The sequence below is a fragment of the Colletotrichum graminicola genome (assembly GCF_000149035.1).
Source record: "Colletotrichum graminicola M1.001 genomic scaffold supercont1.17, whole genome shotgun sequence".
NCBI classification, from domain to species: domain Eukaryota; kingdom Fungi; phylum Ascomycota; class Sordariomycetes; order Glomerellales; family Glomerellaceae; genus Colletotrichum; species Colletotrichum graminicola.
Window position 1 is genome coordinate 658,484 of NW_007361021.1, and position 12,831 is coordinate 671,314.

At 52.3% G+C, this 12,831-nt stretch overlaps 4 protein-coding genes across 4 annotated transcripts; all 4 read left to right on the forward strand.

Annotated features, from left to right (window-relative positions):
• Positions 1-139: 139 nt before the first annotated feature.
• GLRG_05245 (proteasome A-type and B-type) lies at positions 140-1,212 on the forward strand (the record flags this gene model as incomplete). Its single annotated transcript, XM_008095930.1, has 5 exons — positions 140-183; positions 236-255; positions 344-394; positions 444-1,040; positions 1,094-1,212. 5 exons carry the CDS (start codon positions 140-142, stop codon positions 1,210-1,212), a joined length of 831 nt encoding a protein of 276 aa, XP_008094121.1.
• Positions 1,213-4,392: 3,180 nt separating this feature from the next.
• Positions 4,393-9,004, forward strand: GLRG_05246 (RNase3 domain-containing protein; the record flags this gene model as incomplete). The annotated part of the gene is made up of 6 exons (XM_008095931.1): positions 4,393-4,644; positions 4,704-4,732; positions 4,790-4,838; positions 4,888-5,140; positions 5,191-7,644; positions 7,698-9,004. 6 exons carry the CDS (start codon positions 4,393-4,395, stop codon positions 9,002-9,004), a joined length of 4,344 nt encoding a protein of 1,447 aa, XP_008094122.1.
• A 450-nt stretch (positions 9,005-9,454) lies between these two features.
• On the forward strand, positions 9,455-10,559 carry GLRG_05247 (uncharacterized protein; the record flags this gene model as incomplete). Its single annotated transcript, XM_008095932.1, has 4 exons — positions 9,455-9,848; positions 9,907-10,093; positions 10,149-10,386; positions 10,440-10,559. 4 exons carry the CDS (start codon positions 9,455-9,457, stop codon positions 10,557-10,559), a joined length of 939 nt encoding a protein of 312 aa, XP_008094123.1.
• A 1,067-nt stretch (positions 10,560-11,626) lies between these two features.
• On the forward strand, positions 11,627-12,826 carry GLRG_05248 (uncharacterized protein; the record flags this gene model as incomplete). The annotated part of the gene is made up of 4 exons (XM_008095933.1): positions 11,627-12,026; positions 12,083-12,287; positions 12,345-12,448; positions 12,501-12,826. 4 exons carry the CDS (start codon positions 11,627-11,629, stop codon positions 12,824-12,826), a joined length of 1,035 nt encoding a protein of 344 aa, XP_008094124.1.
• Positions 12,827-12,831: the final 5 nt, after the last annotated feature.

The window sequence follows — 12,831 nt, forward strand, 5'->3', positions numbered from 1 at the left end:
CGAGTTGCCTAGGAGGGAGAGCTTCGTAGCTCCGACAGCCTCATACCTCGTCTTTGACCGCAGCCAACCCACCTTCGATTCTCCCCATTACTTTAACAACGGAAAGCATATCGCGGCAACAGATTCTAACAGTTAAGCAATGGCCGACCGTTACTCTTTCTCGCTGACGACATTCTCGCCCAGGTATGTCGCTCAATTCAATTGTATGACGTTTGTATGCTGACTTGGTACACAGCGGCAAGCTGGTTCAGATCGGTATGCTCCCACACTGCCCCCACCATTGCCTATTTGCGGCGAGGATGAGGCCGAAGGCTCGACAAATGAACTGACACTATTATTCCAGAGTATGCTTTGAACGCCGTCAACCAAGGTGTCACCGCCCTTGGCATCAAAGGCAAGCCCGTTTGCCCCTCCTTTCACGGCCCATGCTAACCCCTCGAAAGCCACTAACGGTATCGTCCTCGCAACCGAGAAGAAGTCATCATCGCCGCTGGCCGATCCTAGCTCGCTGTCCAAGATCAGCCTCGTCACCCCCAACATCGGAATGGTGTATTCAGGCATGGGCCCCGACTACAGAATATTGGTGGATAAGGCTCGCAAGGTGTCCCACACCGGATACAAGCGCATCTACAACGAGTACCCCCCCACGCGGATATTGGTGCAGGACGTCGCTCGCGTGATGCAGGAGGCGACCCAGTCTGGTGGTGTTCGGCCTTATGGTGTCAGCTTGCTCATTGCTGGCTGGGACGAGGGTATCTTGCCCGAGGACGAGGCCGAGGTCAAGGAAGGTGAGGATAAGAAGCCTACTGGCAAGACCGGCGGAATCCTGAAGGGCGGTCCCATGCTCTACCAAGTCGACCCCTCTGGAAGTTACTTTCCTTGGAAGGCGACGGCCATTGGCAAGAGTGCCACGTCCGCCAAGACGTTCCTAGAGAAGCGATACACTGAAGGTCTGGAGCTTGAGGATGCCGTGCACATTGCGTTGCTCACGCTCAAGGAGACCATCGAGGGAGAGATGAACGGAGAGACCATTGAAATCGGTAAGTGCCTGAAGGCCGCCACGTGACAAACAAATGCCTAACCAGAAGGACAGGTATCGTCGGACCCCCAGCGGACCACTTGCTCGGGATCGAGGGTGTTGAGGGTGCCACAGGCCCTCGCTTCAGGAAGCTTAGTCCTCAGGAAATCGAGGACTATCTTACGAACTTGTAATTTCCGCGACGACTGGAACGGTCTAACCTTGTATCATAGACAGCGTAGAGACGTAGGGGCAGAGAGGATCTCCGAGCTCTAGAATCAATGGACGACCTGCAATGACGATTATGCGAAACAAGCTATAACTGACCTGTGACTGTCTGTGACTGTACCAGCTTGGACTTTGCAACTGCGCGCTCTTGCCACGGATGCGTCGTTCCGACAATAAACACAGAAAGATACTCAGGCTGAAGGTGATATCTCCTGCCCCCTTCGATAATCCGATGGCTGCCTAGGCTATAGTAGGTACCGAGCTAGCAAGAGAGCGGGACGACGGGGCCAGATGTCAGGCAGCAACTGGAGATGTCTACTGTCGAAGCTGTTCACCAACTTGAGGCGCTGTCGGCCGCCCCTTGGCCGGCACACATTCCCTTGGGCACTTCCAAAGCTGAAACCCACTATTGACAACGATGCGCCTAAGATACTGCATTGGGCCTGTCATTCTCAGCATATTCGAGTTCCATAACAGTCATAAGATGCCGATGTCGATCGTTTGCAGCAGTCTGCAGTAGAACACACATGACCCAACCCAATAGACCGCTTAAGAGCCGTGTTCCCATGCATTGGTCCAAGTGGCATCAGCCCCGCACCATCAATTGCCGTTTTAACCAATCCAGTTCGGGGCGCCCATCCTGCACCGTACCTACCTAGTCTCAATATCGTGTGAAATATCCCATACAATGGCTGGGTAGATTGTTTTTTTTACTACTGGAGGTAGACCTGAATCACACAGTTCTCGAGGCACTTTATCGCACTTCATTTCAGCTATGATGCGATGGGTTGTCTCTGTCCATTTCTCTTTTTGTTTACATTGGCCCCAAAGGAACAGAGCACATCGACTTATGTTCAAAAGAAATCATATTGTCTTGCCGCAATAACTGAGTCCTATGCTATCGCCTCTAAACCATGCCGGCTGACCGCTAATCAGCAGTTTTTGATTTTCCGTCTTCGTTAGATGCGTCCAGAACCTTGACGAAAAATGAAACATCATGCAACTGCCCGGTGGCACTTGTAGCGTAGTTCGGGCAGACACCCCATTCAGTATACCCAAGCCTCAAGTAGAAAGTACGCGCCGGACTCTCCGTCGAGGTGTCTAGCAATAACATTGTTTTGCCCAGTGCCTCTAACGTGAATTTCTCTGCCGTAGCCATGAGCTTCTTACCCAGCCCATGGCCCCTCTCTTCTGTAGCGACCATCAACTTCTTGACCTCTGCCTTGTGCGCGTGCGTCTCTTTCGGTTGAGTGGCCAGTTGGAAGGTCCCGATGAGTTTCAAGTCTGGTTGCGATGCACGAGTGACAACGAACAACGTGGTTGTAGGTTCCACCCCGAACAGTTGGGCTGATAGTGATTCCCAATATGCCGTTGCTGTGACTTCGGAGAGTGGTGCGCGGAAGCCGAGAGAGGACGAGGCCGGATCAATATTGACGCATGATTGAAGAAGTCGGCATAGGCTTGGAATCCATTGTTCAAAGTCTCTTTGGCTTTTTACTTGATGAACGGAAAAGCTTTCAGAACTATCTTGATGCGTCATTTTGGACATATCGTTGTGTTTGAAGCGGCATTGTAGTTTGTCGACGGTACAGTACACAGGGTGGTCTCAATAAGCAGAGGCCACATATCGAAGGCCACATATCGACGATGCCTCGTTCTCATACAGGTGAGTCATAACTAGCCGTCTAGCGTTCGAGTCAAGCTTCTTGGGCGTTTGAATACCACTTTCCCTAATGGGCTAAACTCCTCAATGGTTGTCACCCATGCCCCACAACCATATGGTTACTGTTCTGTTACCTTTCACAACAGGTACTATGTAACGAACATTAGTGCTCAGATATTCCCAACACAAATAAATACGCCGTCGTTTTGAAAGCATTGTGCCATCTTCTCGAGGCCTAGGTATAATTCTAGGGCGTTCTACTACAAAAGCTTTTGGTGAGAATACTGCGATTGTCCCTCTCTCACAACCGGTGGTCAGACGTTGATGTTGCACAGCATTTCGGCCTCAGCCATTGGTGCCTTTTGATTGGAGTTATCGGGTTCGGAATCGGTCCCCCAGGCCGTAGTGCGGGCGATTGTGGGCACTCTCGGCACATCAAGTCGAAATGGCAATTGTTCCTACAGGTAGGTACATACTATGTAGGTAGCCCCACCCCTCCAAAGTCCAAGATATGATTCGCCAGCGCCAGTGTCAGACTCGTTGGTTCTTTCCTCCGAGCCGCATACAGTGTCCTGCAACATTAGAAATCAGACATCAAAGTTGTACAGTAGGCATATTCAGTTCTGAAAATCCTCCTCGGCACATGGGGACGACGCTATGGAGCCATGAGATACGATGTCAGGTACATCCTCATTTCCCCGGATCCATCTTCCCTTACGACGACTTATCAAAAGTTCCCGTCTCGAGAGCCAAGATGACTCCATCGTGCCGTGCGTCATTCGTTACGAAGCTGCCTAAGCATCGGAGGTGGGCTGGTCGGCCTCCTGCATAATCTTGGAAACCAACGCGCGAACGCAACTGCCATCACGCACACGGGGCTTTGAGGAACTGATTTTCCCCAGCGATACATCACTTGCAAGCAACGAGAAGGTACGACACCCGCACATATTTAGGCAGACGTCAGTCGTTCCGGTTGCAATATTTCCCTCCCTACCTAGGTAGTCTAAGGATTTTTGTGTCTACCTACACACGCAAGTGCTGTCGCAACAAGACTCGCAGCACTACCCACATTTTCTCCATTTAGTCAGCCATCGTCTCCAGGCACTCGCGAGTCGTCGCCCAGTCACGGCCTTGCACCCCATCCTTTACACTCCAACAGTATCCGTACCCGAGCCCTACATCGAGCCACCCATGTCTAGGCCCTCCGTGTCATCCGAGTTCGTTTAGTGGGTTCTCGAAGGCATGGCCAAATCTCGTCCGTGAGCCGCGTCATTTGTACTTACACCTACCTAGCTACTTGGCTCTGTCCGATTGACTCAGGCCGAACACACTGCCGCCGGGGCAGTCTTGTCATATGACCAGGTACTCTTGGGGGTTGCAACTGCACGATTCTGCTTGGCTACCCTGGAAGTACTTTACATCCTAGGACTGTGTTTACGACTTGGGGATTGGTCTTCAAGTCCACGCTAGCAGCCGTCTGGCAATGCCCGGCTATTCCCAATCGTTCTCAGACGACGGCTCTGGCCCGTCAGAAGATGTTATGCCTGCTGATGTACCGGCCTCTGGGCCTCAAAACCAAGACGTCCTCTCGGCCGCCGCCGAGGATGTGTTCCTGGACAATGAGGTTTCGTTGCCTTCTGACGAGCCCGCGCCAGGCATACCGGTCATAATGAATGCAAGGGCATACCAAACTGAGATGTTTGACCAAAGTATGAGGCAAAACATCATTGTAGCTGTACGTGAATGCCAATCGATCCTCGAAGAAATGACGGGCACCATTTAACATCCGCGCAGATGGACACCGGGAGTGGCAAAACACAAGTGTAGGTGAACTTGCTTGGATACTCTTGACTGCATGGTGCTTACGCGGGCCTCGACAGAGCTGTCTTGCGAATAAGGGCAGAGGTGGAAAGGACTTCATCAAAGCATGTTGGTTTGACTCCCACCGCGCTGACAGAGCTTGGGCTTATTGAGGCAGATCGTTTGGTTCCTGGCCCCCACGGTATCACTATGCGCCCAACAGTTCGCGGTGCTCCAGTCTCAAATCCCCGAGGTCCAAATCAAGTTCCTCAGTGGTGATGACAATGTCGACTCCTGGTCAGACCAAAGAACGTGGGACGAAGTACTTCACAATGTCCGGATCGTTGTGTCGACATATCAGATATTGCTGGATGCACTGTCGCATGCATTCGTGCGTATGGAGAGGTTGTCCCTGATTGTTTTCGATGAAGGTATGTCATCAGAACCTCCATCGAAGCTATGTGGCCTGACGTTGGATTAGCTCATAACTGCATCGGCAAGTCTCCGGGGAGCAAGATCATGACGGTCTTCTACCACGAAGAGAAGGGCAAAGGTCGTTATACACCTCACATCTTGGGTTTGACGGCAAGTCCAACATTTGGCTCCAAAGTCGAGGGTATCAACGCCCTTGAAGCTACACTAGATGCCGTCTGCAAAAGCCCTACAGTACATCGCAGCGATCTCCTTGCTTGTGTCAAGAAGCCAACTATGACCTACATCTCCTTTCAACCTCATAGATGCTACGACCCTCCAGGTAGTCTGCAAAGCCTAAGGAAAGCCATTCGAAGTCTCGACATCCTGGATGACCCTCATATTCTCCACCTTCAATCGGAGGGGACCGAACGTAGTCAGCGCGCCCTCATGGTAGCTTTGGAAAGCCACGACACCTGGATTCAAAACCAAATGACGTCATTTGGCCGCCAGGCGAATCAGATATTCAATGATCTTGGCCCTTGGGCTGCAGAATATTACATCTGGGTAGTCAAATCACGGTTTATGGCCGCGCTTCGGTCACAAAGCATCTCGTTGAACACATGGAAGGATGACGAGAAAGAATACCTTGCCAAGATTCTCAATCAGGTCGAGTGCCAATGTCCGCCTGAGGAGACAATTGGCGGGGATGTTCTGTCAGAAAAAGTATTCTTACTTATCGAGCAGCTCTTGCAAGACAAGACCGACATCATGGGCGTTGTTTTTGTCCGAGAGAGGGCGACGGTCTCGGTTTTGTGTCACTTGCTTGCATCTCACAAGCTGCTCCGGGCTCGGTATCGGATGGGGGCCATGGTGGGCACATCGCAGTTCCAGGCCAGGAAGAGAGACATATGGGATCTCTCCCGGAGTGAAGACTTGCAGTCGCTGCACCAGTTTCGAAATGGGAAGACCAACCTGCTCATTGCCACCAGTGTCCTTGAGGAAGGCATTGACGTACCGGCCTGTAACGTGGTCATCTGTTTTGATTACCCACCAAACCTGAAATCCTTCATCCAACGCCGCGGGCGAGCCCGGATGAAAGACTCGAAACTCCTGATGCTGCATGATTCCTCGGAGTCTGCTCCGAAAGAATGGGCGGCTCTGGAGGCAGAGATGAAGAGCCAGTATGAAGAAAAAGAGCGAGAGCTTGAGCATCTTAAAGAGGTCGAGGATACTGAAGAGTCAACAGAGATGATTTTCGTGATCAATCAAACAGGGGCAGTCCTGGATCCCGAAAATGCAAAACAGCATCTTGACCATCTTTGCCGGATTCTATCGCCAGGGGAGTTTATCGACTGGAGACCTGACTACATCATCAAGAAGCTCGGCGCAGTAGATGCTCCCGATATAAGGGCCACTGTCGTTTTACCGAGCTATCTCCCGTCTCATGTCCGTACCGCCGAGAGCCAAATGGCGTGGAAGTCGGAGAAGAACGCCACCAAAGACGCCGCGTTTCAGGCCTATGTCGGTCTCTACAAGGCAGGGCTCGTCAACGACAATCTTTTGCCGTTCAAGCCGGAGGATTTCGTGCCTGGTGTTGGCAAGGTACCCGCAATTCTTCAGGTTAACGGTCTGCTCAATGCTTGGGTCAAGGTGGCCGAGGCTTGGAAAGTCGGGGACAGCCTGCGGTCGACTCGCATTCTACTCAAGGATTCAGCCGGGGCCCTCCAAGGAGAGTACGAAATGGTCCTTCCCGTCTGGATTCCAGGGCTGCAGACAATACCCGTTCATCTGGACTATCATATCACCTGGTCACTCGAGTTCGGGGAACAGCTTCCCATTGACGAACTGACTGGCAAAGATGACACGGCTGTGCTACTCGCCCTGCCCTACAGCCACCGCTGGATGCCAACAGACGCTCAGCAGGTCGTTAGATTCAGCGTGACTGACGGCGCTGATCTCTCTGTGACCCAAATCGGAGTCAATCAGTTCGTTCAAGGACAAATGTCAGCACACGATATGACGTGCTTCATACGTGATCAGTCTGGAAGTCCTCACACCTACGAGGGCATCATTCCCAAGAAGCCGGCGTCCCAGTCTGTACAAAAGACGTTTTACGAGTTCGAAACGGCGCCCGAAGACGTGCCCTATATAGCACTGAATAAATGGTCGCGTCGATCAGACTTCCTCCATCGGCCGCAGAGCGAACCCGGTCAAAGTCCGAGTAGTTCCAAGCCATACAGCCGAGTCTACCCTATGCCATGGGCAAAGGTAGACACAATTCCAGCCAAGTATGCCCAGTTTGGGGTGCTGATACCGTCCATTCTGCATCACATCGAAACCCGTCTTGTCGCGCGCGAGCTATCTTTGGGTCTCTTGAGGCCGTTGGCGATCTCGGACCTGTCACTGATACTCACAGCCATCAGCACGGGCAGTGCGTCCGAGCCTACCAACTATGAAAGGATTGAGTTTCTCGGAGATTCCATTCTCAAATTCTCCGCTACGATCAACGTGGCCGCCTTGAGTGAGTAGACCACATCATGTCTGCTACAAGACGCACATGCTAACGTCTCCCAGACCCGCAATGGCCAGAAAGGCTTCTTTCCTTCCACAAAGATGCCATAGTGTCCAACTCGACTCTCTGTAAGGCCGCCGTTAAGCACGGGCTTGACAGGTACATCCTCACCAAGCCGTTCACGGGGCAGAAATGGCGCCCAATCTACGTGGACAGCGTCCTTAGTCGCGGTGAAGACAAGTCCATGAGGAAGATGTCGACAAAGACGCTTGCAGACATCGTTGAGGCGCTTATAGGGGCCTCGATGATCGACGGCGGCCTGGACAAGGCGCTCAAGTGCATGTCCATCTTCCTCCAACAGATCAATTGGAGAACTTTGGACGCCTGCAGGCTGGCGTTGTACAACTTCTCCCCCCCGGACGTAGAGCTGCCCTCGACCCTTGAGCCCTTGGAGCACCTCATCGGATACAAGTTCGACAGGAAAACGCTTCTCATACAAGCCATGACGCATGCTTCGTTCAACCTCGGCAATCCCTTCGGGTGCCTGGAGCGCCTCGAGTTCATGGGAGATTCGGTCCTCGACTACGTCGTCGTCAACCGCCTCTTCGCCGTCGAGCCCCCGCTCCCCCACCAGACCATGCACCTCCTCAAGACGGCCATGGTCAACGGCGACTTCCTCGGCTTCCTATCCCTAGAGCAATCCATCGGTCAGGACGAAGTCGTCCTCGGTGAAAACACCGGCAAAGAGCCTAACCTGCAGCACTCCCGCTTCTCCCTGCCCCTGTGGAAGTTTATGCGCCACCAGTCGCCCGCAATTGGCCTGGAGCAGATCAACGTGCACAAGCGGTACACCGCTCTCAGGGACCAAATCATTGACTCGATGGAGCGGGGCAAAACATACCCCTGGGCACTCCTCGCGCGCATACAGCTCCGGAAATTCTACTCGGATATCTTTGAGTCCCTTCTCGGCGCCGTGTACGTCGACTCCGGGGACCTTGGCGTATGCGCCCGGGTGGTTGAGCGTTTCGGCATCACGGGGTACTTGGACCGCATTCTGCGGGACGGCGTGCACGTACTGCACCCCAAGGAGGAACTGGGTCACCTCGCCGACAAGGAGAAAGTCACCTACGTTCTCAACGCGCGGCAGGCGGGCGACGACGCGGCCGAGGAAAAGGAGTACCTGTGTAGGGTCTTGGTCGGCACCCGGTGCGTTGTCGAGGTCGACGGGGGCGTCACCCGGGAGGAGGTCAAGGTCAAGGCGGCCGAGGCGGCGGTAAACATACTCAAGGCGGAAAAGATAGCGGAGAAGATCCAAGAGATGCCGGTACTAGAAGATAGGGACACGGCCATGGAGCATGCGAGTGACTAGCAAAAGGTTGCAAGTGAAGTTTTTGGGCGCGGTGTCTAAATCCTCATTGCCGTGTTTGCATCTCTCAACGTCTGCCAGCTACGGGAAACTACTTGGGTAACTTTTAGGAAACTGGTTAGATGATTATACTATCAAAATTTGGCGCGGACGACTTTTGTTTCCATTTGTATCCACGGTCCAGCACCTGCCTCGAGATGCTCTTTCCGAACTCGAACCATCGCGCCACTTCTTTTTGGCCCCTTCCATTCCAGGAGCGTGTCGCTCCTTCCCAACAACCTCACCTCTGGTCCTTTTTCATGTCAAATTGCATCTTATCTCTCTATTTATCTCTTTCGTCCCCTATCCAAATTTACACGGCTTCTTCTCCTCGCCGCCCTTCAATTATCAAAACTGCACGAGACCAACAACACAATCCACGTACAATCTGCGACCTGATATCCAACGCCAGCCATGGCAGTCATCGACGGTCTGCCAGGAGTCAAGGTTTCCATTCGCCTGAATGGCTCAGCAGAAGACTGTACCGAATACGACGACCCCAAAGCTTCCCAAACCACAGCAAGCCGCGGCGCCGCAACTCACTCCATCTCGAAAGCCATCGAGAGCCAAGACGATGCAAAGTTCTCTGTCCACTACGAGTTCAAAGATGCTCGCCGTTGGATAAAAGACAACAGAGTACTAGTTGTGGCTATTTACATCGACGGGAGGCTTTGTGAAAGTCAGGTATACGACAAATCCAAACTCAAAGGCCAGGTTCTTCGAAAGCATGTGGAGGGAGTCACCGACGTCTCAGCCAAACCCGGGCAGTCCATTTTCAAGAATTTCATGTTTACCAAGATCAAACAAGGTATGACTCGCTAAAACAGTCTTTATCTACCATGCGGAATGCCTGATCATATGAACAGTTGATGAGAGCGGATCTCGCATCACCGAGGACCTGGAAGTTGTGAACCATCTTGGCAAAATTGAGGTCATCATATACCGTGCCGTCAAACACGGCCGCAAACGTAAATCGAAGCCAAGCAATGTGATGTCGAAGACGGAGCTGGCAGAGAAAGCTATGAAAGGCAAAAACTTGTCCCATGGCACGGGGTAAGTTCAACACCGTTTCAAATCGTATTTTTAATCGTTTAACTGTGTCGAACAGTTTCTCGGAGGGACGAAATGTTCCTAATCCTCGAAGCGTGACTTGTACATATCCTGATGGGGAACTTCGACTTGCCCGGTTCATCTTCCGTTACAAGTCCAAGATGGCTCTCCAAATTGAGGGGATTATCCCTCGTGACCCGTCTCCCGAATACTCATCCGAGCCTCAGCCTCGAAACGCCGCAGATCTTCCCATGGAAGAGATTCAGAGACTGGCACAGGAACGTCTCGACCAGCTGGTATGTACCTGTTGAGCAACGGTTACGAAAGATATTTGCTGATACCTATCCAGGCCATGGTGAAGCTGGAGAGCAAGGCTGGTGTGAAACGGGAGGCAGACGATGATATCAAACTCCGCATATCCAAAGTCTACACGATGACTTCAGACGGTGCTATCGATCTCACCGAATGAACCGATTATCCTCGGACGACTTCTAAGATAAAGAGCATGAGGCATCATGAAGAATCTGGGGGTGGGAGAGTATGATTACTTGGTTGAAGAGCAACAGGGATGCTATGCTTGTTTTTGTTAATTTCTCTACTGGCTTCATAGGTAATAAGACTTAAAACTACCTTGGCATTATGGCTTCATATAATGCCCACGACGTGAGCAAACGGTAGGCGGGGTTAGTAGCTTGCTTAAGTCTCATATACTTGTAAGCGGCGTTTTCACGTCTCGTTCGACTCACTTAAGAAATCAATCTGTGTTCATACGTTGCGGGAAAGATATCACTAGATTTGTTGTTGATCTCACCAGATACACACATTAGTATTTGTCGCACTGCCTAGTGTCTCCCTAGTGTTTGTCTAGTGTCCTCCATTTCATAGTGACTCAGTATTTACAACCTCTCAGGGTTGATCATATGCATCTGATTCTTGAGGTAAACAAACAGCTGTATTCGGATCAAAAAGTCATGCGGCAAAGCGAATCTTTACCTCACTCATACCCGGGCGGGGAGCTTCTTCGATGGTATTGAACCCACTCTTGGCCGCTGGCGCAGCATGATCTGCAAATACCCGGCGCTACTCCGCATGACTCCATTTCTAAAGCGGGTCGAGATTGATGGCATCGGACTTTAGCTGCAGTGCATGGGAAGAGGCGAGTCCTTTCATAAAGACACAACTCATGCCCAAGCCAGAAAGAAGAACAGTTTGGAACGGGTACATGTTGTGATGGCTTTATGTGACGCCCTGGCGGATGATGATGGCGGTGTATGGAGGCAGGGCATCACAGTCGATTGGGGTCCACTTTTGTCCGACAATCAACCAATCACACTGCGATCGCAACCTACTGTAAAGCGCCCGCAACTGAAACTCTGCCAAACAGTAACTTCACGTGGGTTTATTAATTTCCCCTTCTCGTCCCAAAGCTATTCAATCATTTTATGTCAATCCTCCCCTCCCAGACAACCTGCACCGACCACCTTCCAGACAGCGCACGACACATCCTGACTGAACGCCTCCCACGCTCGGTCCAAGATGGCCATCATCCGCGATTTCCCCGGCGTCAAGGTCACCGTCCAAGTGGACGGCCGCGATGCCACTGAGTATGATGACCCGGATGGTTTCGAAACCGACCCCAACCGGAAAAACGCCCGTTGGCGAACCTTCCATTACATCGAATCCAAGGACGACGCCTTCTTCTCTGTCTGCTATCAGGTCGACAACAGCCATCGCTGGGAGGGCCCTGACCACGCGCTCACCTTGGCCTTATACGTCGACGGCAAAAGGGCAAGCGGCATGGTGTGTGAGGCCGAGCGCTTTCTCAATTTTGACCCATTGTATGTTTGGGAAACCACCGTTGAAGGCTCTCGTGAGAGGTCCACTACTTCGGGCTACGACCGCCTCAACAAATTCAAGTTCTCCAAGGTCACCACGTGTATGTCACGACCTCGTCCGATGCGACAAGCACCCTCCTTGCTGACTCGATCTTAGTTGATGATGCTGCAATTGACCGGGTGAAGGCGGACACCGCAAAGGCAAAATTATTGGGCGTCATTGAGGTGTTTGTCTATCCCGTGATCATCACCGGGCCTTCCACGTACACCAGATCCCCTCACCGCCACAAAGCGCGGCGGAGTGGCAACTTTGAGATTGCCGAGAAGGCTCTCAAGGGCCGCGCAGTCTCCCACGGCACCTCGTGAGTTCTTCCGTACTCTCAAAAGTAAGAACAACCGTTCGTGCTTACACGGACAAGGTTCGCCGACGGTGGTATTGTTTCTCAGAGGCCCAGTGTCACTGCGGAATATCTCAATAACCACAACCCGATTGCGGCCTTCAGCTTCAAGTACCGCTCGCGAGGTCTGCGCCCAATACTCAGTAGCGTCTGGGACAGCCACTAATTCTGCCTTAGACGCACTGCACAAGGAGTTGATCATTCCCAGATCGCCGAGCCCTGAGCCCATTGCCGGGTTGTCTGAGGCGGAAATTCGCCGATTGGCCGTGGAACGCCTCGACGATATTAACGTCAGTTTCCCCGACTCTTTCACCCCGCAGCGGAATGATGACCTTATGCAGAATCGCCGTAACTCTCCAACCGTGAAGTCAGAGAGCCGCCGTCCAATCATCAAGCGGGAATGCACGGAGATTCTCGACCTCACGGTAGAGCCCGCCAAGCGGGAGTGGAAGAAGATCAAGATCGAAGGCAACCGTGTGGCTATTGACCTCACTGACGACTAGATGCC